The 22,895-nt window shown below is 37.5% G+C and overlaps 5 protein-coding genes across 6 annotated transcripts; 3 read left to right on the forward strand and 2 right to left on the reverse strand.

The window, feature by feature from the left end:
• Positions 1-446: 446 nt before the first annotated feature.
• On the forward strand, positions 447-2,933 carry LOC147296069 (G-type lectin S-receptor-like serine/threonine-protein kinase LECRK3). The gene has a single exon (XM_086256813.1). The coding sequence runs from the start codon at positions 447-449 to the stop codon at positions 2,820-2,822; it is 2,376 nt and encodes a 791-aa protein (XP_086112939.1). The 3' UTR covers positions 2,823-2,933.
• A 1,350-nt stretch (positions 2,934-4,283) lies between these two features.
• On the forward strand, positions 4,284-7,052 carry LOC147296070 (G-type lectin S-receptor-like serine/threonine-protein kinase RLK1). The gene has a single exon (XM_086246160.1). It carries the CDS (start codon positions 4,284-4,286, stop codon positions 6,675-6,677), a length of 2,394 nt encoding a protein of 797 aa, XP_086102286.1. The 3' UTR covers positions 6,678-7,052.
• Positions 7,053-7,334: 282 nt separating this feature from the next.
• LOC147296071 (histone H3.2) lies at positions 7,335-7,968 on the reverse strand. Its single transcript, XM_086239495.1, has one exon. It carries the CDS (start codon positions 7,902-7,904, stop codon positions 7,494-7,496), a length of 411 nt encoding a protein of 136 aa, XP_086095621.1. The 5' UTR covers positions 7,905-7,968; the 3' UTR covers positions 7,335-7,493.
• A 4,865-nt stretch (positions 7,969-12,833) lies between these two features.
• Positions 12,834-15,410, forward strand: LOC147296072 (DNA double-strand break repair RAD50 ATPase). Of its 2 annotated transcripts, XM_086249345.1 has the most exons (3): positions 12,834-13,360; positions 13,720-14,050; positions 14,132-15,410. In XM_086249345.1, the coding sequence occupies exons 1-3, from the start codon at positions 13,124-13,126 to the stop codon at positions 15,250-15,252; spliced, it is 1,689 nt and encodes a 562-aa protein (XP_086105471.1). In that variant the 5' UTR covers positions 12,834-13,123; the 3' UTR covers positions 15,253-15,410. The 2 variants fall into 2 exon arrangements, with proteins under 2 accessions (XP_086105471.1, XP_086105463.1); XM_086249337.1 differs by having other exon boundaries at positions 13,720-15,410.
• A 561-nt stretch (positions 15,411-15,971) lies between these two features.
• LOC147296073 (carbamoyl phosphate synthase small chain, chloroplastic-like) lies at positions 15,972-19,804 on the reverse strand. Its single transcript, XM_086242740.1, has 10 exons — positions 19,602-19,804; positions 18,619-18,751; positions 18,093-18,181; positions 17,948-18,008; positions 17,772-17,839; positions 17,517-17,645; positions 17,333-17,442; positions 16,846-17,193; positions 16,455-16,620; positions 15,972-16,245 (listed from the first exon to the last, which is right to left on the reverse strand). The coding sequence occupies exons 1-10, from the start codon at positions 19,729-19,731 to the stop codon at positions 16,196-16,198; spliced, it is 1,284 nt and encodes a 427-aa protein (XP_086098866.1). The 5' UTR covers positions 19,732-19,804; the 3' UTR covers positions 15,972-16,195.
• Between the last annotated feature and the right edge of the window lie 3,091 nt (positions 19,805-22,895).

A 22,895-nucleotide genomic window follows, 5' to 3' on the forward strand; every position in this document is an offset into this window, starting at 1 on the left:
ATGTATCTAATGATATTTCAAATTTCCCGGTGCCAATTCATCATTGAAAATTCTAAGTTGTTATTTTCTGTGTTACCGTGCATGAAACTGCAGTCAACTCAATGTTACAGAGTAAGAAACTACACACAGTGCGTGTTTAACAAGCTAGGTTGCACCTTTAGTCAGGCCAAAACAGTCCAATTATGATTCAATCCGGCTACATTCATTGCATGGCAAATCTTTCTAGTCAATTTGCTTTACTTGTTAACTGTTCTACTTTTAATGAAGGTGAATGGCCAAAATTTCAACAACAAACCACTCAGGTCACCCGTTCTACACTTTTAAGGCCATGGTGGAAAGACTTTTAAGTCTTCTTAGACCCTTAATTTTCCAACTTTCAAAATCTTAATTTTGTTCTTCTTTAAATTTGCTCACTTTGAGTGGAACAGATCCAAATAGATTTATCAATGGCTTTTGTTCATCGCCATCTGCCCCTCCTTATTCTCTTGTTGCTGCCCTTTTCTGCAATTGCTCAAACTAATGGTAACATTAGTGTGGGGAGTAATCTCACCGCAGGTGATGAGTCTGCTTGGTGGCTTTCACCTTCCAATGATTTTGCATTTGGGTTTCAAAAACTTGACAATGATCACTTCTTGCTTGCCATATGGTATCACAAGATACCTGAAAAAACCACAGTTTGGTATGCAAATGGAGATAATCCTGCGCCAAGACAATCAAGAGTAGAGCTAACCGGCCATGGTCTCGCGCTGAGACACCCACAAGGTGATCAACTGTTATGGAAAACAGAATTCCCAACTGCCGAAACAGCCTATGGCGTATTGAACGACACGGGTAACTTTATGCTTGTTGACACAAGTTCTAGAATCGTTTGGGAGAGCTTCAAGCATCCAACTGATACAATGTTACCTACTCAGGTAATGGACATAGGTGGCATGCTTTCTTCTAGGCAAAGAGAAACCAACTTCTCAAGGGGAAGATACCAGTTTCGTTTGCTTGAAGATGGTAGTGTTGTGCTCAATCCCATAAATTTGCCCAGCAACAATACTTATGATCCATACTATATGAGTGAAACTCGTGGCTTAGCGAACAAAACAAATTCTGGTTACCGGGTCATCTTTGATCAGTCAGGATACTTGTATATATTACGAAGAAGTGGACAAAGATCTTTTATCACCACACCACTACAGGCACTCTCACCTACAAGCTATTATCTCAGAGCAACCCTCCATTTTGATGGGGTTTTCAGCATAAGTTACCACCCCAAGAATTCTACAGCCAATGAAAGCTGGAGTGTCATGCAAAGTGAACCAAAAAATATCTGCAGGGATATAGATGGGCCAATCGGAACAGGGCCATGTGGTTACAACAGTATTTGCACAATCAAAGATCAAAGGCCAAGTTGTAGATGCCCATCGGGGTATTCTTTCTTTAATCTGACGGATGAGTACAGCGGATGCAAGCCAGATTTCCTGCAGGGCTGTGAAGATGGTGGGCAGAGTCCTCCCCACGAAGATGTAAACTACTTGGATGAGCTTCCAAATATTGATTGGCCAACATCTGATTATGAGTTGTTTAGACCTTATAATGTTGAAGCCTGCAAAAAGTCTTGCTTGGAAGATTGCCTATGTGCTGCAGCCGTTTATAGGGGCAACAGCTGTCGGAAGAAGAAACTACCACTTTCAAATGGAAGAGAGGACAGCGGAGTGAAGGCTTTCCTTAAGTTGAGGAGAAGTACCCCAGAAAGCCCAGTTCCTCAAGCTCCAGTGGCAAAGAATCAAAACACTCTGATCATTGTTGTATCAGTACTCTTAGGCAGTTCTGTGTTTGTCAACTTCATATTGGTTGGTGCAATATGTTTGGGTTTCTTCTTCTACTACCAGAAGAAGCTCACAGGAATTGGCCCGGATAAGACTTTGGTGGAAAGCAATTTGCGTTGCTTTACCTACAAAGAGCTGATAGAAGCCACAGAAGAATTCAAGGAAGAGCTGGGAAGGGGGTCTTGTGGCATTGTTTACAAGGGGAAAACTGATGCAGAACCTGTTGCTGTGAAGGTGTTCGACAGAGTTTTTAAAGACAAGGAAAAAGAATTCAAAGCTGAAGTTAAAGTTATAGGCCAAACACATCACAAGAATCTTGTCCGAATTATTGGGTATTGTGATGAAGGACAGCACAGGTTGCTGGTATATGAGTTCTTGAGCAATGGTACTATAGCAAGCTTCCTTTTTGGGGATCTGAAACCCAGCTGGAACCAAAGAAGTCACATTGCCTTAGGGGTTGCTAGAGGACTCTTTTACTTGCATGAGGAATGCAGCACCCGGATCATCCATTGTGATATAAAGCCTCAGAATATACTTCTTGATGAGTATTACAATGCTCGGATTTCCGACTTTGGATTGGCAAAGCTGCTCAATCAAACCCAGACTAAAACAGCCATCAGAGGAACAAAAGGGTATGTTGCACCAGAATGGTTCAGGTCTGCACCAGTGTCTGTGAAGGTTGATGTGTATAGTTTTGGTGTCTTGCTTCTAGAAATTGTTTGTTGCCGGAGAAACGTGGATGTGGAAGTTGGTGGAGAAAGGGGAATTTTGACTGACTGGGCATATGACTGCTATAGGGAATGCAGATTAGATGCTCTGATTGAAAATGACATGGAGGCCATGAATGACATGAACAAAGTTGAGAGATTTGTGATGGTTGCCATTTGGTGCATCCAAGAAGACCCCTCAATAAGACCCACAATGAAGAAGGTTATGCTGATGCTTGAAGGAATAGTTCAAGTTTCAGTTCCCCCAAGCCCATGCCCGTTTAATTCCGTTAGCTGAAACTATATAATTTACCCCATTGCTGCAGGTGTTCTTGTGGATGGTACTCAAAGTTGTCTTTTGTTTATTTTCATTAAAAGAGAGATAAAATATGTATGCATTTTGGATAGTTCCCTGTCCTGTTTGTTCCTGCCAATGATAAATTGATAATCTTTCTTGTTACTTGTTACTTGTTACCTAGTTGTAAACTTACAGTTATAGCTATATAAAAAGATAAAACGACTCATTCCAAGAGGAAACCGAGTGAGGAGTTTGGGTCCTTGGCTGTTTTTAATTCTTCTTCTTTTTTTTTCTTTTTTTTTTAAATTCATTTTAAAGATAAAATGAGAATTTCTTTTTAAAAAAAATCAGTAAAGGTATAGTGAGTAAATTGGGTGGATTTATGTAGAAGTTTAACAAATTAAAGTTAGTAAAGGGTCACTCATGTTATTGTTATGGGTCAATAGTCCTTTTTACTGTTAATGAACTTACAATGTTCGAAGTGGACAAGCCATGTTACCCATGTTCTCCATAGTAAGAAAAAGGGAAAAATTAGTCAGCAATTTCTTTAGACGTGGAAAATATAGGAGACTGTTAACTCAGAATGGACAAATGTTTTCAAGACTTTGTGACCATGCCGTGATTTCTAGGTCCTAATTCATCGGTGAAAATTCTAAGTTGTTATTTTCTGCCTTACCGTGCATGAAACTGCAGTCAACTCAAGGTTACACAGTATCAAGACAGAAAACATCTATCTCATGTCTGGTACCCACTGTGACTAGTCTAGTCTGGGCCATGCAGACTTGTTTTTTTCATTATGGTCCTAAAACATCTTTCACATTAACTGAAAGGAAGCCTTGGAATATTTTTTCTTGTCACGTCTTATAATCTTTACTTTTTAATTGCTTGCCTTCCCTTCTAATAAGGGACAGTGTCTCATAAAAAAAACCACACTAGTCACCGGTTCTGCAATATTTTAAGGTCAAGCTCCGTGGGAAGGACTTTTTCTGCCTCCAAAAGTCCATATATATGATCATGACTTAGTCTCTTAAATTTTAGGGCCTGTTTGGTATTCTATTTAAAAACTATTTTTTGTTTTTAAAAATAAAAAAATAAGTTTTAGTTAAGAAAACGTGCTTAGTAGACCATTTTTAAAAACAATTTTTTTAAAAAAATTCGAAAACATGCCTCTTTTTTAAAATAATAAAACATCGTTTTTTTTTTTACACTTCCCTTTTTTCTTAGATGTCATCATATTTTAAATTTAAAAATTGTTTTCAAATTTCATACGAAACACGTTTTCAAATTTTAAAAATTGATTTTGAAAACTCACATTTAAAACAAAAATCTTAATTTTTTAAAAAAAAATTTGAGTAAATACCAAACCGCCCTTAATTTCCCAACTTTTACGTATCTCTGATGGTATTAATTGTGTTCCTTCTTTAAAGGGCAAGTGCTTAACCACATTGGTGCTTGCAATATATGGCAATAATGGCTTTTACTGTACAGCTGCTTCTGTTTTACTCATTGTTTCTACTACCAATTTCTGTGTTTTCCCAAACTAATGGTAGCGTAGCAGTGGGTGCTTCTCTATCTGCAACTGCAGGTAACTCCTCATGGCTTTCTCCATCTGGTGAATTTGCCTTTGGGTTTAGGCAACTTGAAAGCAATGATCTTTTCTTGCTTTCTATATGGTATGCCAAGATACCAGACAGAACCATAGTTTGGTATGCAAATGGGGATAGCCCTGCACCAAAGGGATCAACTGTGAACTTGACAGCCAACAGAGGACTAGTGCTTACTAGTCCACAGGGTGAAGAGCTATGGAAATCTGGAATCATTGTTGGTGTTGTTGCCTATGGGGTTATGAATGATACTGGCAACTTTGTTCTTGAAGATGACAATTCAGAAAAGTTATGGGAGACCTTCAACAATCCTCCTGATACTATGTTGCCTGGAGGGATAATTGAAAGAGGAGGGACGCTTTCGTCTCGACAATCGGAGACTGACTACTCCAAAGGACGGTTCCAGCTACGTTTGCAACCAGATGGTAATCTTGTGCTTAACACCATAAACCTGCAAACCGAACACACCAACAAACCTTACTATGCAAGCCGCACTACCAATGGGACTGTGCCAGGTAGTGCAGGTTTACAATTGGTTTTCAATGCCACAGGTTACATGTATGTTCTGCGAGAGAATGGTGGAGAATTCACTTTCACTGGGGGAGAGAGTGTCTCAGCAAGGGACTACTATATTAGAGCAACCCTCAACTTTGATGGGGTTTTTGCTCAATATTATCACCCAAAGACCTTCACTGGAAATGTAAGCTGGATCCATCTTTGGGCAGAGCCACATAATATTTGCCAAAATATTGGTGTTGATTCAGGTCTCGGTGTTTGTGGGAACAACAGTATCTGCTCTCTCAAAGCAGATGAAAGGCCAACCTGTGAATGCCCAAGAGGTTACTCTTTAGTTGATCCAAATGACCCATACGGGAGCTGCAACCCGAATTTCATACAAGGCTGTGCAGAAGATTCCCATAGTTCCACAAAAGATCAATATGATGTTCAGGTGCTAACAAATACTGATTGGCTAACCTCAGATTATATGCAGTTAAAGCCTTCTACTGCAGACCAGTGCAATGAATCTTGCTTTCAAGACTGTTTGTGTGCTGTTGCTATTTACACAAATGAAACTTGTTGGAAAAAGAAGTTACCTCTCTCAAATGGCAGAGTGGACAGCAGTCTTAATTCAAAGACCTTCATCAAATTCAAGAAGAATAATTCAACTCAACAAGTTCCTGCAGATGATAAGAAGACGAAGAACCAGACCACTCTGATAGCACTTTTGGCTACATCTGGTTTTGTTATTTTTATGTTAGTTTCTGCAGTTTGTCTGGGATTTTACTTCATTTTCCAGAAGAAACGTGCAAGATTTACCCAAAATGATTTGGACACTAATTTGCGTTCTTTTAGTTTCAAAGAGCTTCTGGATGCTACATATGGATTCACGGAAGAATTAGGAAAGGGCTCTTTTGGAGTTGTTTACAAAGGGATGATACAAATTGGTTCTGGTGTCCAAGTGGCAGTGAAGAAGCTACGCTGTGTGATAGAAGATGGTGAGAAGGAATTCAAGACGGAATTGAATGTAATTGGAAAGACACATCACAAGAATCTGGTTCATCTGATTGGATATTGTGATGAGGGACAACAACGATTGCTGGTATATGAATTGTTGAGCAATGGCACATTAGCAAGCTTCCTTTTTGCTGATGTGAAACCCAGTTGGAGGCAAAGAACTGAAATTGCTTATGGAGTAGCCAAAGGACTTTTGTACTTGCATGAAGAGTGCAGCACCCAAATCATTCATTGTGATATAAAGCCTCAGAACATACTTCTTGATGATTATTACAATCCTCGGATCTCTGATTTCGGATTGGCAAAGCTGTTGATGATGAATCAGAGCCATACTCATACTGCCATTAGAGGAACAAAAGGGTATGTTGCACCTGAGTGGTTCAGGAACATGCCAATCACTACCAAAGTTGATGTGTATAGCTTTGGTGTTGTGCTACTAGAGATCATTTGCTGTAGGAGAAGCGTTGATATGGAAAATAAGGACGAAGAGAGAGCAATTTTAACGGATTGGATTTACGATTGCTACCTAGCAGGAGCATTGGATGTTGTTGTAGATCACGAAGTTGAGGCCTTGGATGATAGAATGAAGCTGGAAAAGAGTGTGATGGTTGGTATTTGGTGTATCCAAGAAGACCCGTCTCTTCGACCCACTATGAGGAAGGTTGTGCAGATGCTTGAAGGAGTAGTGGAAGTACATGTTCCACCATGTCCATCCCTGTATTCCAGAACAGGCTGAAACCAACTTTGTTTGTACCACAGCCAAGGTCATCTACAAAAGTGTGAAGGTATACTGTTCAAGTTCCAGTTTCCCCCAAGTCCATCTCCATTTAGTTCCATTAGCTGAAACTAATTTGCCCCATTTCTTCATGTGTTCAGTGTTCTTGTGTATGCTACTCATAGTTGTCTTTGTTTATTTGGATACTTCTTTACATTGGTATGTCCTGTTTGATGTTTCCATTAAATGGCACACATTGTAAACTGATGTCGCTCTCATCCTGCCAGTGATCATCTTCCTATTTGTTGTTACCTTGCCCTAACTCCTAAGCTTGTACTTATTGAAAAAATAAATAAATAAATTTGAATTTAAGAGGAAATCTAATCTCGTGTATGTAGTTGAGATTTTACAAGTTCAATGGAAAGACATGGCAATTAGCTTTTTAGCAGTTCCTTTTTCACTGCTCAAATGAGAGGGCATGGTAAAGCCCATGGTTTCTAATAGCAGCAGTTGAGATTGTGTGAATTGGCTTCCCTGCTCTAATGCTCTTTATGCTGCATCTTCTACTAGAATTTGTTCAATCTTTAAATAGATTTGAATTCCTTCAGTACCTGGCGGGGTATTGCCCAATAACTGAGATTGAGTTTGCAGAACATCTGAATAGTAAGGCTGGGAAATTCAATAATTCAAAGAGGACATAGCTTAGGGAATAGTGCAATTGCAACATAGTAATTCTTTTGTGAAATAAAATACCATATATAATCAACTACATTGTTTTGAACCAAATTTGTTAACCTAAACAGCAAACATACATAGATTTGGGCATTTGATTCTAATCTAAGCCCTCTCACCCCTAATCCTACGAGCAAGCTGAATGTCCTTGGGCATAATGGTCACTCTCTTTGCATGAATGGCACAGAGGTTGGTGTCCTCAAACAGTCCCACCAAGTACGCCTCCGCCGCCTCTTGAAGCGCCGCCACGGCGCTGCTCTGGAACCGGAGATCGGTCTTGAAGTCCTGAGCAATCTCCCTCACCAGCCTCTGGAACGGAAGCTTCCGGATCAGAAGCTCTGTGCTCTTCTGGTACTTCCTGATCTCTCGAAGAGCCACAGTTCCGGGCCTGAAACGATGAGGCTTCTTCACTCCTCCGGTCGCCGGAGCTGACTTCCTAGCTGCCTTCGTCGCCAGCTGCTTCCGAGGTGCCTTCCCTCCGGTCGACTTTCGGGCAGTTTGCTTAGTACGAGCCATTTCTCAGATATGAAAGATTCAAGGATTTGGGTGTTTGGTTCGCGGGAAAGTGAGAGAAAGTAGATGTGAATTTGTGAATTGGGGATGCTTTGGTGGGTTTTATTTATACACTGCGAGCGTGGAGAAGCGGATAGTTTGAAATTTTGGGGGTTTTGAAAATTTTGAATGAGTGTATATGGAGCGTTGATTAGTTTTGTAATCGAGGGTGAGTATTCTTTTTTGTAGAGTGGAATGGATAGCGATCCGCGTGCTCTCCTAATACGCCAATAGGATTATTTTCTTGGGGCGGCAACGACACTAAGGAAAAAATGTTAGCGCTTCAATTACTTCGACCAAAAAAAGCGTTTGCGGTTCAAGTTTTTTACATGGAGTTGGGCTTTCGTGGACTCGACCCAATATTAGTTATGCCCAAATGGATATTAAAAGGGCTTAATAACATGGAACATGTGCGATTACGGTTTGGGCCCAAACCAGGGGAACGAACATATTTGGAGGAATTGGGCTTCACGTGATCAAAGACGCAATTGGTCATTTATTCTTAACAAGATTATTTTTTGTATTTGATCTTTAGTTCTTTACATTGTACAAATTTAATTGAAATTATTGTTGAAGGAGTAATACCACTAAACCATTGTGCCATTTTTTTTTAATTAAAAAATGGGGTTTCGAACTAGGGACCTCAGCCAACATTAATAGGATCCGATTGGTAAGTTGGTGAGGTTGCTTTGAAAAGCGAGAGAAAGGAAATTCAACATAATAGAGGCAAAATTGCATGTGTTCTTGTGCTTTCTACTGAGAAAAGAAGCAAAAAGTTGTCCAAGCTACCAAACCAAAATGTATAGAAAGGGCTGAAAGTTGGTGGAATTGGGAAGAAAGTTCTGCTGAGCATTAAGACATAAGTTTTGTGAGAAGCCCAACAACCGAAGAGTAGAGACACCAATAAGACAGGAGTGTCTAATTCACGGGTCAAAATTAGGAGTTGGTAGGACATTGACAATTCGATTTACTGGCTTAATCTAGCACTACCACATGCGTCTTTCCATCCACTCATAAATGTTACAATATATTTCACTGTCATGCATGATATGACCCTAGCGTATCCTATTTTAACTAACCCATGTGAAATTAACTTCTTATCAATTTCAACATTTGGAAAGATGATGCTCAAATTAGTAAAAGATGATACCAAACCATATATGCAACTAATGGGTCACATCCTTAATTAATCCCTTTTCGGCCGTAGAAAATCACCCAACTTGCAAATTCTATTATGGGTAAAGGTTCTAATTAATTAATATGGGTGAATTGAGGTTATTGCAGTATTGCAGGCTGCTAACTGGTTTGAAGTGTTTCTGTATAATCTGTCTGAAATCACTATTATTATTAGTATTAGAATCCTCAGCAGTTGTGCCTCAACTTGTATGAAAGCAATGAAAGATACTGACAAAGCAATATGATCTCAGAGCAAATTTTAACCAAGAAGTACATGATCGAAGACAGATATATAGACAAGCCAAATTTGTTTTAGAAGAATTACATAGTACTAGACACTAGGCATGCACAACGTGGATCCCCAGTTCCCCACAAAGAACAAAGGCGCAGCTAACAACAAGAATACTGTAATATATATGACACACACACAGTGGTTGTTACTAACTTGATATTGCTTAATTATAAAAGTGTTCTTAAGTATTGGTAATGACTAATGAGAAAAATGGCAGATATTCAAAGAGATAATCAAACAAGCCGAATCCGCTTTTACTAGGATCAAACAACCAAAACAGGACAAAATACAAGCATCATACGAGGAGCCCAGCAAGAATATATACTAGTGTACCTTATCTTATTGTACTTGCTTTTAACTTTGTAAAGATATATATATATATATATTATATACTTAGAATGGCAGGGTATATTTGTACCATACATTCTAGCTAGATGTGCACATTGCACAAAGAGATAGAGCTGGCTAGCCCTGGAGGGCTGGAGGTCATGTTTTGATTGTGGTGGACATTTCACTAGAAAAAAGAAAACAAAGCTCGTAGCCTGCAATATTTGCTGTATTGTTTTGTTGCTTGGACTTGGCTGCATTGCGTCTTTGCCTGTTCTTATTATATTCCTTCTGGTACAGTGAAAGAGACACCAAAGCTAACCCTCTTGTTTGTTGGGGAATAGGCAAGGGACTGTATCTATCTTCATGTACAATTACATGAAGCATACACTCTTAACATTGTACAATTACTCAACAATGTTACATAGTTGTGATCCCCCATGTGCCCTTCAAGGCATTGTCATTTTCGTGTCACTTGTCTAAAATGACAATGAATCCAAACATAAATTCTCTCACCCAGCCAATGGACCAAAGGACATTTTATAACACACATCACTCATTTTATTGAGGCACTTGAAATTTTGATCTCTATTTTTAAAACTTGAAGTTTTATTCTTTTAAACTATGAAATGATTGAATTACATGCTAAACTAAAAAAAAGTCATAATTAAAGTAAAAAATGTTTGAATTAATTAATTAAGAAGATAATGGAGTATCGATCTATTTATATGAAGAGTAATTCGGTCTAAAAAATAACCAAAAAAGTGAAAATATTTTTGAAACCATATGTCAAAATAGTAAACATCTCATTAAAATAAGTCATTTCATAAAGTTTATTGTTGAGCAATGTCCATGTAAAAAATTTTATGCACAAAATTAAATTAATGTGCCGTTTAATTTTTTTATTAAAAAATAATTAGAGATCTGACTTATGACTTATGACTTGTGACTTGTGAGAGTAGAATGTGAAATTAAAAATACGTATAACTTTATGTATAATTATATAGTATATAGAATTATTGTAATTTATTATTTTTAAGAAGGATTATTTAGTGACATTAAATAGCCCAGTTGAAAGGGTCGTAAAATTTTTCACAGTGCACCAAATTTGATCCCCCCTCTCAAAAAAAAAAAAAAAAGAATTCTCAGTGAATCTATAAAAAAAAAAAAAAAAAGATTACTTAGTGATTTATTCAACCATAATTATGAAATATGCAATTGATTAAAAAAGAGAAGAATACTTTTAGCATGTGGAGGTTGACAAACCACACTAACTTTTTGGGAGGGTGGTTGCTTCAAAAAGTTAATTTCAATAAATTAATTATTTTTTAACAAAAGTGGTTATGGAAACAACGAACTCAAATGTTAAACATTTCGTAAATCCTTTTCCACAATAAAGAAAAGATCAAGCCTTTTTTTTTTTTTTTCTTGGTAAACAAAAGATCAAGAGGGCTGCTATTTGCACACCCTTTTTTTTCTTTTTGCACACCCTTTTTCTCTTTTTTTCTCCTACACACCCCACACACTTACCTCAAATTCAAAACCTCTCAACACACACCCAACCCATTACCAAAATACCCTCATTTCATTACACACCCTCCCCTCTTTCCCTCTCTTTTTTCTCTCGTTCACACCCCCTTCCCCTGTTTTTTTTTTTTTTTCCTTCTTCTTCTCCAACCCTCCCCCAGCCAGTCCCTCCACCCAACCCACCCAACCCACCCAGCCCCTCAACCCCTTCCCTCTCTGACCAACCTCCCTGCATGCAGCACCGGCCACCCTCCTCAATCCCTCTCTCTCCTCCCCGCATGCAGCAGCACCACCTCATTTATTGTCTTTTTTTTTTTTGAGTTTTTTTTTTTTCTAATAGGGGTGTGCAAAAAGAAAAAAAAGGGTGTGCAAATAGTAGCTCTCAAGATCAATCCATTAATAAACAAATCCTTGTTTTTCTCAAAAATACCCTTGCTTCGTGTCCATGATGTCCAAAACATTCCTGTTCTGAAATTTATGGGCATTTTGGTAATCTACCGGGGTACGAAGGGGGAGGACCTCATTTGGTCCCCACTGTGGCACTGTACAGTGCTTTACAATATTCACTAAAATTACAGAAAAGCAAGACTTGAGTGTTTGGAAGGTTTAGGATATTTCTGTCCCCCGGTCCACTCCTTTCGGCAATTGGACAGCTCAGAAATTTTTTGACATGGACCAAACTACCCTCATTCTCATACTCTTAACTTCATACTTTTCCATTTTATGCATTTTAATTGATTTCTCATTCAGTTTCAATGTTTCATGCATAAAATAAGTCCTCAACTACTTATTTTCTTTGTAGTCACTAGTCAAAATTCATATTTACTCATATACAATAATGTCAATATGCATGGCTTGCGAGTATTTATGCGTATTCAATATTTTGTATTTGGTATAAAAGTGAGTTGTGAATGTTTTTCTAGTTAGAAAATTAAAAAATTGTTGGGAGACAAAATAAAATAATATATTAGCAAATGATTTCCGGACTTAGCTTTCGGGGTTAGAGGGTAGTACTACTTTGCGTTAAAGCTTGATCTATGCCATATTTCGTATATATAAAATATCTTTTGCTTTTGTATCTACACTTATTGAAAAACTCTACAAGAACCCATAATTTTTTAGAGCCGAGTAGAATACATATCATCATAATTCATAGACAACCTCTGTGAAAATATCATACTCCAATATTATATTCATCATAACTTCAACAACACAATATTTTCTCTTTTATATGACAGGTTGAAAGGGAAAAAAAAAAAGCATGTGCAATCAGAATGCAGCTGCAGCTTAACTTCAAGGGCCAACTCACTTAGATTATCAATTGCTATGATTACATATAGTATTTCACAAATAAAGTGGGCATTGCCATCACTTGAGAGTTGAGACCATTGACATAGTAGTGGAATATAGCAAAACATCTTCTAATTAGTAGTACGAGCAATCATGTTTACAGTGGTACCACCACCTCATGTTGGTTTTATGGTTGATATAGGAAACTATGGGCATTTTGGTAAATTGGTTTATACTGAACACAATGCCTGCATAGAGTAAGAATTACTCTCCCTCTCTCTCAGCTTCACATGCTCTCATTCTATCAAATCCATTAAAAACAAGGACAAAAGCTCTCTCTCCCTCTCTCTCTCTCTCTCTCTCTCTCTCTCTCTCTCTCTCTCTCTGAGTTTTCTGGTTTTCCAAGATTCTACAGTGGACATGATCTTCCTCCCTGCAAATCAAATCCAAGCGTTGGATACCCACTTGTTAATCCTCGTTGTTCCTTTCTCTCTGTAAAGAATTTCCCACTTCTCCTTTGTTCTACTCTCTGGTTGTACGTGCTCTACTACTCTGTCCAGTTCTTTGTTTCATGGCTGCTTTTACCACTGACAATAAAATTTTTCAAGACCCAGACAATAACAATAAGAACAATGAGGTTAACAGGCAAGAGATTCAAGCTGCCATTGCCAAAGCAGTGGAGCTGAGAGCTCTCCATGCTGCTTTGGTGCAAGGAAGCAGCCCTGCAAATCTCAGGTTTCCTTCTTCTTCCCCTGCCTCACGCCCTGCTTCTCAGTTCTCTGCTCAAGACTACCCTGTTTTCACACCTGTGAGTATAAATTTTAGCCATCTTTCATTTTCGCTTTAGAGTTTGGAATTTGCTCTGTGTTCTTCATTGTTGTGAGACAGTTTCTTCATTGTTACTCCAATGTGCATCTTCACTTTATGATGTGGTTTCAGTTCCCAATTATATAATTTAAATTTCATTGTTTTTTATGACTATAATCTTTCTGTGGTTCAAGTATATTTTCCATTCTGTAATAACTATTGCATTTCTGCCCTTATCAAGTTGGTATGTTTGACTAGTCTATTGGATATTGGATAAACCATCTTTTCTTTGGTTGTCAAATACATAAAGATTGAATTTATGGTTGGAAAAAGTTCACTAAATTTGGAGACATTTTACAGAGTTATGAAGATGAACCAGTGCTCGGGTATCAACAAATTCCAATGAAGAATCGAACATTATCCGAAAGTTGGGATGAGTATGGGCTAGAAGGAAATGGGTATGAAACAGTTCTATCAAATTACAAGGAAAACTCGGCTTCAAGAAAAGGATTCCCTTCTGATTTAGACAACTCAGAGTCCCACATTTGTCCAGCTGAGGATCATAAATCTGTCACTGGCTCATGTGCAAACCACATCACTGTGCTTCAAACATCACCTGGTAATGAGTACTTCAGGTCAAGTAGGAGAAATAGTTTGGGGGATTTCAACTCAGTGTCATCTTGTAATAGATGTAAGCCTGCTATCATAACCACTGAATCCGAAAATGCAATCAGGAACTGCAGGAATTCTAATATTGTTGTGCCATTAACAGATTCTCATTCATCTATTCAGTCACAACCAAAAAGTCGGGGAGTGATGTCATGGTTGTTCCCGCGGTTAAAGAAGAAGCACAAGAATGAAACTTCTCCAAACCGAACAGAATCCGAGGAAGTTTCTCAAGTTTATAAAGACCTGGGGATAATGTCAATTGAAACATTGAAGAAAGAGCTCATAGAAGCAAATGAGAATAGACATGCAGCCTTAACGGAGGCTTCTGAGATGAAATCTTCGCTGGGGGAGCTGAAGCAGAAGCTGGAGTACTTGGAAACTTACTGTGAAGAACTGAAGAAAGCTTTAAGACAAGCAACACATTCTAAGAATTACCAAACCCCCGAAAAGCTTGGGAATTTTCCAAAGAAAGGAAAATCCAATGATGGGAATGCAGAAAACTTAATGCCCGTCAGCGAGGAAGTAATGGTGGAAGGTTTCTTGCAGATAGTATCAGAAGCAAGACTGTCAGTTAAACAATTCTGCAAAATCCTTGTAGCCCAAATTGAAATATCAGATACCACCCTGGTGGACAACTTGAATATGCTTCTCCAACCATTTAAACTGTCATTAAATTCCAAGTATTCAAAGGCAGTGCTATACCATTTGGAAGCTATCATAAACCAGTCACTGTACCAAGACTTTGAGAACTGTGTGTTTCAGAAGAATGGCTCACCAAAGCTTCTAGACCCTCAACAAGCTCGCCAAGCGCAGTTTTCATCCTTTGTCGCGCTTAGAAATTTAAGCTGGAATGAAGTATTAAGGAAGGGAACAAAATATTACTGCGAGGAATTCAGTAAGTTTTGTGATCAGAAGATGAGTTGCATCATTACAACACTAAATTGGACAAGGCCATGGCCAGAACAGGTTCTTCAAGCATTCTTTGTTGCTACCAAATGCATTTGGTTGCTTCATTTGCTTGCATTTTCATTCAATCCACCACTGGGAATTTTGAGGGTGGAAGAGAATAGGAGCTTTGATCCACATTACATGGAAGACATGTTAATGGATAGGCAGAGATCACATGGTCCAAGCAGGGTTAAGATTATGGTAATGCCAGGGTTTTATGTTCAGGACAGGGTTTTAAGGTGTAAGGTTCTTTGCAGGTACAAGTCTGTAGGTTAAGTAAATTATCACCTTTTTTTTATCGATGGGATCCTATGGGTTATCTTCTCAACAAGAGAAGTATGTAACTGGATGTTTCTATTAATTGTTCAACGGTTTCTTTCATTGGAAGAAGTACAGGGTGGGATATGGATTCATATCTGATTACTTTGTTATCTTATTTGAGTAGCAGATAAAAAATGCATTGCAGAAATTTCCTATTTTGTTTTTCATTATGCTTCCCTAAAGGTATTTTATCAAGTTTTTGGGGTGAAGGAGGATGGAAAAATGAGTTAGAATAAAAACAAGTAAGGTTCAATTCCCTTAGAATAAGTAATTTATTAAAAATTGCAATTTAGAGGAGACCAGGATGAAGGAGGAAATGGGGTAGTGCACCCACAAGATTTATTACCTTTGTGCATGTCATGAGCGACATGTTACGCATTAAGTTTGATTGGTTGATTTTTTTATATTTTTTTTATTCCAATTGGTTGAATCTGAGCATCATTTTTTTTGAATTAAAAGGCCAAACACGACAATTGTAATCTTTCTGCAATAGGTTTTTTCTCATGCATTTGTAACAAATAGCAATAGCTTTCCACTTTCAATCATAGAGGATAAGAGGTCTTCTTTTGTTATATCTCTGATTTTCTTTCTGCAATAAGTTTTTTTTTTGGGGGGGGGGGGGGGGGGGTGGGGGAAGAGTGGGAACCTGTTAGTAAATTAGACAGATAATTCACTGAAAAGCATGAAAAGTCATGTAGGACAAATTAAATATGACAAGTACTCAGATAAATTATTTTACAATCAACATTACAACGGTAGAAAAAAGGGGAAGGAGGGGGGGGGGGGAGAACACCTCCTAAATAGGATGTTAATCCCATAGACACGTTCTGTATTACCATTTGAACCGTCCCCCTCTTAGGCATGCCATCCATCAAATAAAGCCCAGTGCAGATATTGTTCATGCATTTACTTTGACTTTCTTCATCAGCTTTATGAATTCCCTAAAAGCTGCAGTAAAAATTTTCTTTACATCAGTATCATTAGTATGTAAAATATTAAAAAAAAAAAATGGTACAGGGTGTGTGGGCCTAGATTTCCTATGAAGAGTGCATGTCTCTAGGATTGTTCTGATGCAATTGGTTCAAGCACCCACCATAAATGATGGTCATAAAATTTGATATTTATTTATCAGTCTGTAGAAACATAATTCACATTACCATAATCTGAATCATGAGGTCCTGGGGATGCTTCAGGGTGGTACTGAATAGACATGATGTTTCGTGCAGGATAGGCAAGACCAGCACAGCTCCCATCGTTAAGATTGACATGAGTTACTTCTACACCCTCTGGAAGTGATTTAGAGTCAACCGCATAGTTGTGATTCTGCCACAAATATGAAAGGCAAAAGTAATTCATAGATGTGCATTACCTTAATTTAACTACAGAAAAAGAAATAAATAATAAAAAACAGCATAATGTATCTCAAGACCCAATTTACACTTTTACCTGTCCCTTCACGATGCCAGTTCAATTCTTTCAAATTTATAATATATAATGGAATCTTAAAAAGACCATTCTATGTAAGAGAAATTTATAAGAATTACACACCTGAGCGCTTATCTCAACATGTCCACTACGAAGATTGCGGACTGGATGATTTCCTCCGTGGTGACCAAACTTCATTTTAAAAGTTTTTCCACCTAATGCCAGGCCAAGCAACTGGTGACCCATGCAAATTCCAAAAACAGGAACCTTTCCAAGTATCTCCTTGACTGTTTCAACAGCATAAGGCACTGCAGATGGGTCTCCGGGGCCATTGCTGAAAAGGACCCCATTTGGTTTCATCTTAAGAGTCTCTGATGCTGGCCATGTTGAAGGCACAACAGTGATTTTACAACCATAGGAAGCCAAGCGCCTAAGTATGTTATGCTTGATTCCAAAATCATATGTAACAACCTTCAATTGAGAACCACAGAAAAAAAAAAAAGTCAATTAAGACTGAACTACCAACAAGAGCAATACCAGTCCATTTGGTATCGCATCTGCTACCAAATAGGCCCGATAGTAATTTAAATAGAACTCAATGCTGACTTACACGAAAAGCCTCTCCATCTCTTCTATTGGAGTTAAAATCCCACTCTGAATTTGTTTTATCAACCCAATCATAAGGGGTCTTGCATGACACACCACTTATTAAATCAACCCCTGCAAAATTAAAAACAAGAAACCATGGACTTCTAATCCTTTGCCTTCTTTAACTAACTCCATGAAATCCTTACCAACAATGTCCCACGAACGAGACATTTCCAATAGTTCTTCATCTGTTTTTGTCTCTTCTGTGCTCAAAACACCAATAAGGCTTCCATCTTGCCTTAATCTGCGGGTGATAGCACGTGTGTCAACATCATCTGTTTCATAATCAGTCGGCATCAAAAGTAAAAGTCAGAAGCTATACACATACATCATAGCACACCAATTAGCATGATTCTGAAAAATATTAGTGCCTTAAAGATTAACAACATGGTTTAACTTACAAATTCCCATGATATTCCTTGCTTCTAAATAATCACCAAGTGGTTCTGCACATCTCCAATTTGAAGTACTGCAAAACAATAGACAGAAACGGTTTATTGGAAAACTGAGTACAGCCCATTTAGTGAAGTAGCTGATGTTAATGTTCCTACAGAAGTATTAGGAGAAGGAAGCATACCTGATACTTAAACTTCTGATCACTAGACCAGCAAGGAAGCATTGCCTTGATTCTTCATCATCTGATAAGGAAGGCATCAATGTCAGAATTCAACATATCCAAGATGATACAATTTTTAAAAATTAAGAAAGAAAACTCCACCTACCAAAATTTACACCAGTATTTCCAATTTGTGGGTTTGTCATCAGGACAAATTGGCCAGCATAACTAGGGTCTGTAATAATTTCTTGATACCTGCGTAAAAATGTAGAATGCCTATACATCAGACTCCAAGTACATGCTGAACTTATCAACTCTTGAACATTGATACCCAACCTGACTACTTCCACTAATGCAAGCACTAGATCTCCTTTAACCAAAGTGTGATTATCATCACTCTCAACTGGAAGAAAGGCAGGAGCTGTTTGAAATTAATTGTAAGAGATGTTCCGAGAAGGGTAACTAATACTTGTTTAAGTTAATATACTGCCTCAAGTTCAAAAGAGAGGGTCCACAGTCAAAGGTTGGGAAACCCTTATACTGGAAATTGAAAGGATTAGTCTTACAAAAAAAAAAAAATTGAAAAAGTTTATATAGCAGGTAGCTAAACCCCACGAAAACAAAGAACCCAGAATGACAGTCGGCATGTAAGATAAATTTCCGGGAGCTACAAAATTTATAAGTCATCTCACCCAGTCAAGGATGTATTGAATACAACTTCACCAACTTGGGTTCCTGAAGCACCAAATGACTTTGCTCTCCAGATTGAACCATCTTCAAGCACAAGTCTAGCATCTGAAGTCTTCCAAGGTCTTTCTGCCAAATCTAAAGCACAAGAAAGATCAAAATTTAATTGACTAACATGCAAAGATTCTCTTATTGTATATTTAGATGAGGAAGTGAGGTGGGATTTGGGGTTAGAAAGGGATTAAAAATCTCATATTAAATGAGTTGTGAATTCTCTGAGAGATTTTAAAATGAGATTTAAGGCCCACAATCTCATCTTAATATACCACTACCATTTACAATTCTCTGTTGTAAATTCTAAAACAGTTAATTCTAAGAACTAAGATACCACTACCCCCCACCCACTATCGAGGAATTGCTAAGGAAATAAAAATGGGGGAAACAGAGGAAAACATTGCCAAATAAATCTATAATACCAAGGAATTAACAACATCTAACATTATAAATGTCTTGAACCTTCTAATAGAATGAGAAAAAAAAAATTGTAATTATCGCATGCAAGATACAGGGCATAAAAACCATAGGGTTGAGACTTGAGATATTAGCTTGCAATACATATTATACCTCAATTTTCAGTTAGCTTACTTGATTGCTTATTCATATAAAACATGAATGCTGAGCCTAAGAACAGAATGAATGACTTGTGGGTTGTTTAATCTGCAAACCCATCATTTTGTTATTTTCAAATTCTCGGACACAAAACTGCATTCCCATTGCACCCAATCAACTTGTTCTTCAATCTAATTACTGTGAAATCAAACTCAGTGAACAAAAAAATTAATCTTTTTCAGAAAAAAAAAAAGTCTTTTAAATATTTACGCACACTAAAAACGTATTGGGACAGTTGGTAATAACTTATTGGGACAGTTGGTATAGTGAGAGAAAACAATGAAAACAAGAAGGGTAACAAAAGAAATAGCAGCAGTACCTGGGACCGCGGTTGAGGCGGCGGAGGAGCATCTGAGAGTGAAAACCCTAAGCTTTGAAGGGTTTGCAGACTTTGGAAGACTGAAAGTCGACGGGTTTGTAAGAGCTAAGTTCATTGTTGTGGTCGCCATTCTCCTCTCTCTCTCGCTCTCTGCTGCGGCAGTGGCTTTTGGTAGTGGCTTCCTTGTCCTTTTATGTTTCTGAGTTTCAGAGAGCACTAATATACGGACCTGGATCCTCTACCAGCTTAATTGGTACCAGACTGTACAGGCTTTTAATATTAACCTTTAGATCTCTATTGAAAAGATCCAAAGATTAAAATTGTGTCATATATTTAATAAACCATTTTATTTTAGGTCTATTGATTTTAACAACTAAACTTTAATAACTTTTTGGTTTAGGTACCAAAATTAAATACTATTTTAGATTAGATACTAGTTGAATAGTCAAACCTTTATGAAATTAAAAAGTCTTCAACAGTTCTATATTTACTTGCTATGCCATTGTGAAAAATACAAATCTACCCTTCCCTCATCAGCAACATGAATGACCTCCGGCCACCATCCTTCGCCCGACTTCTGGCCACCGTCCTCCGGCCGACCTCCGACCGAACTCCAGCCACCGTCCTCCGGCCGAACCTCCGGCCAAACTCTACTCATTACACAAAAAATTAAATTAACATTTAACATGGAGGGGATTCGAACCCCTCTATTCAAGAGGAATGAAATATCTTCCACCATTACAATAAGTTAACTACTATGCAAAAGTATTGTACTTGGAGAAGTTAACCTAATTTATACTATACTATTGTATATTTTTTTAAAAAAATAATTAATCCAATTAGTCACAACTAATCTAAAGTTGTGACTATCACAATTAAGTTGTGACTGTTTTGAGATTTAATTGTGACTGATTTAAGATGTGACTATCTCACAACTAAATCTAAAGTGTGACTGATTTAGTTGTGATTGAATGATATTCATAACTAAAAAATCTCTAAACTCTAACATGAAAACTAAAGACAATGCACCTAAAGGACCCCCAAAATTCATATAACAACGAATTAACAAAATTTGAAGTTGTGAACGATATTCATAAAAAAATAAGTTTAACATAAAACACCTACATGTTTAATTAACATAAAAGCTAACATAAAAAGGAAATTTGCATTAAACATATACCCTCTTAAGGAGGAAAGTAAACCTGTGACTGTTAAACAGAAATATTTTGACATTCATCTCTATTTTTGCTTCCATTTAGAAGATACCATCTTAAATCTAAGTTGTGACTATTTCGTCACAACTTTAGATTTAGTTGTGACTAACTTTAAGGTAGAAAGGCAGCCTATTCTTAAAAACAACTTCAGACTAATTTTTTTTTTTTTTGATGTACCATTCAAATAGACAGAGGAACTAGAGCCGAGCGCCGGAAGAAGTGCTCAGTTGTTATAAAAAAAGTCACTGCCGAGTGCTTGGTACCATTAACCAACTTCATAACCCAACCCTATATCCCTAAATTAAACAAAAACAAAATCATTATAAGGACTACTATAATAAGAGAGAGTTTTTTTAAGAAATCTGCAATTATATATGAATAAAGAGTCATGCAATTGGCTTTCAATTCACACACAAAGGATTCAAATAGAAAAAATAAAAAATCAAACGGATTAATACATAACACCTAAAAATAATAAAAAATTAACTGTGACTGTCACAATTTAGTTGTGACTGTTTGGTAGTCACAACTACATCTGAAATTGTGACTGTCCTACAATCATAACTAAATCTAAAGTGTGACTGATATTGAAAGAGATAAGTTTAGGTTCTCAAAAGATAGACCCTAATGTCCTAAACTCCAACATGAAAACTATAGAAAGTGCACATAAACCACCCCCAAAACTCATATAACAACCAATTAACAAAATTTGAAGTTGTGACTGAGATTAAAAGTGAACTAAAAATTTATAATAAACCTGCTTTTATACAAGCATCCCCACAACTGCCTCCACCTGATGCATCCTTTTCATTCTTGGAATTAAGTATAAAGCGAGTTGCTCTTGCTGCTGCTCTATTAGCTGAATCAACAACTGATGAAGGAGGGCACAAGAGGCCAGAGAAGTTTCCAAGGACCTGGAGAGAAGAAATCAGTCCCTGTTTCCTTGAAGTATTAGCTTTGCCATCCATTTCATGTGCATATCCATTTTCCACATTCCCAGATGCTGTATCTCCCTGAAGAGAAGAGGAATTCAATTTGGTCTCATTCCTCAAAACATTAGCAATTGCCAGGGGGACAATAGACAAAAGGACACAAAGACGGGCCTCAGGATGTGGTATAGCCGTATAGGGCCTTCAAGAGGATCACGTTCCTGCAAACAAAGAATGAAGGGGAAAGTAACTATCTATGTTATTTTTTTTTTCCAGTTAAAAGATATGTTAACATGGATTTGTCTCAACTCGTTGCACAAGCCGAAGGGCTGAGAGCCAGAGTGCTAGGAAGATTTCTTGCCAGCTTGCCTGGTTAAATACTTGGAGTGTCATAATTCCTTCTGCAGTTAAGTCAGTGAAATTAGGAATTAATTGAATTGCTTTCAGTTTTCTTAAACATTGTTGCTTTCATCAGACATGGACAAAGGGTAGATCTGTCAATAATAAGGCCCAAAAGAACAGGCTGTTAGTTTGTGACCTATTCTGAAAATTAACTCTATTAATTAATAGCCCAACCTAAAAATTATATGGTCTTACTGGTTTTCTAAAAAAATTATTGGGATTAGGTATTTAACCCAAATTTTCTCTTTTATTTTTTCACCATCAATTTTAATGATTTATCCAAAAAAAAATTAATAATAAATAAACTTCAGCTTTGATACCCCCCTTTCCCCTAACGTCTTTCACCTTCCCCCACCGTCTTCACCTTCCTTCCGTGTGCCATGGCCGCCACTCTCTCATCTCTCGTCTACAACTCTTAATTTCTTTCTTGTTCTTACCTTAAGAACTTAAGATTTGCCATAGCTGCCATTGCTCCAACCCATTCCCTCCCTATTATCTGGCTTACCCAGTGATTGATTTCAAAACTAGAGACCCAACACAAAACTATTTCAGCCAAACGCAAAGGTTCTTGTACCAATAATTGTCGTCACAAAAACCCACTTCATGTTTTGGAATCAAAATCCGTTCATCCTTTTGCTTTCTCGATCTACAGTAAAATTTTATAAACAATAAAAGAATTATACATAGTTGATTTTATACTCTCTGAATAGCCCGAAAAGAAGGAAATTGAGAGTTGTGGACGACGGGAT

Source organism: Dryas octopetala, chromosome 1 (genome assembly GCF_963921425.1).
Source record: "Dryas octopetala chromosome 1, drDryOcto1.1, whole genome shotgun sequence".
NCBI classification, from domain to species: domain Eukaryota; kingdom Viridiplantae; phylum Streptophyta; class Magnoliopsida; order Rosales; family Rosaceae; genus Dryas; species Dryas octopetala.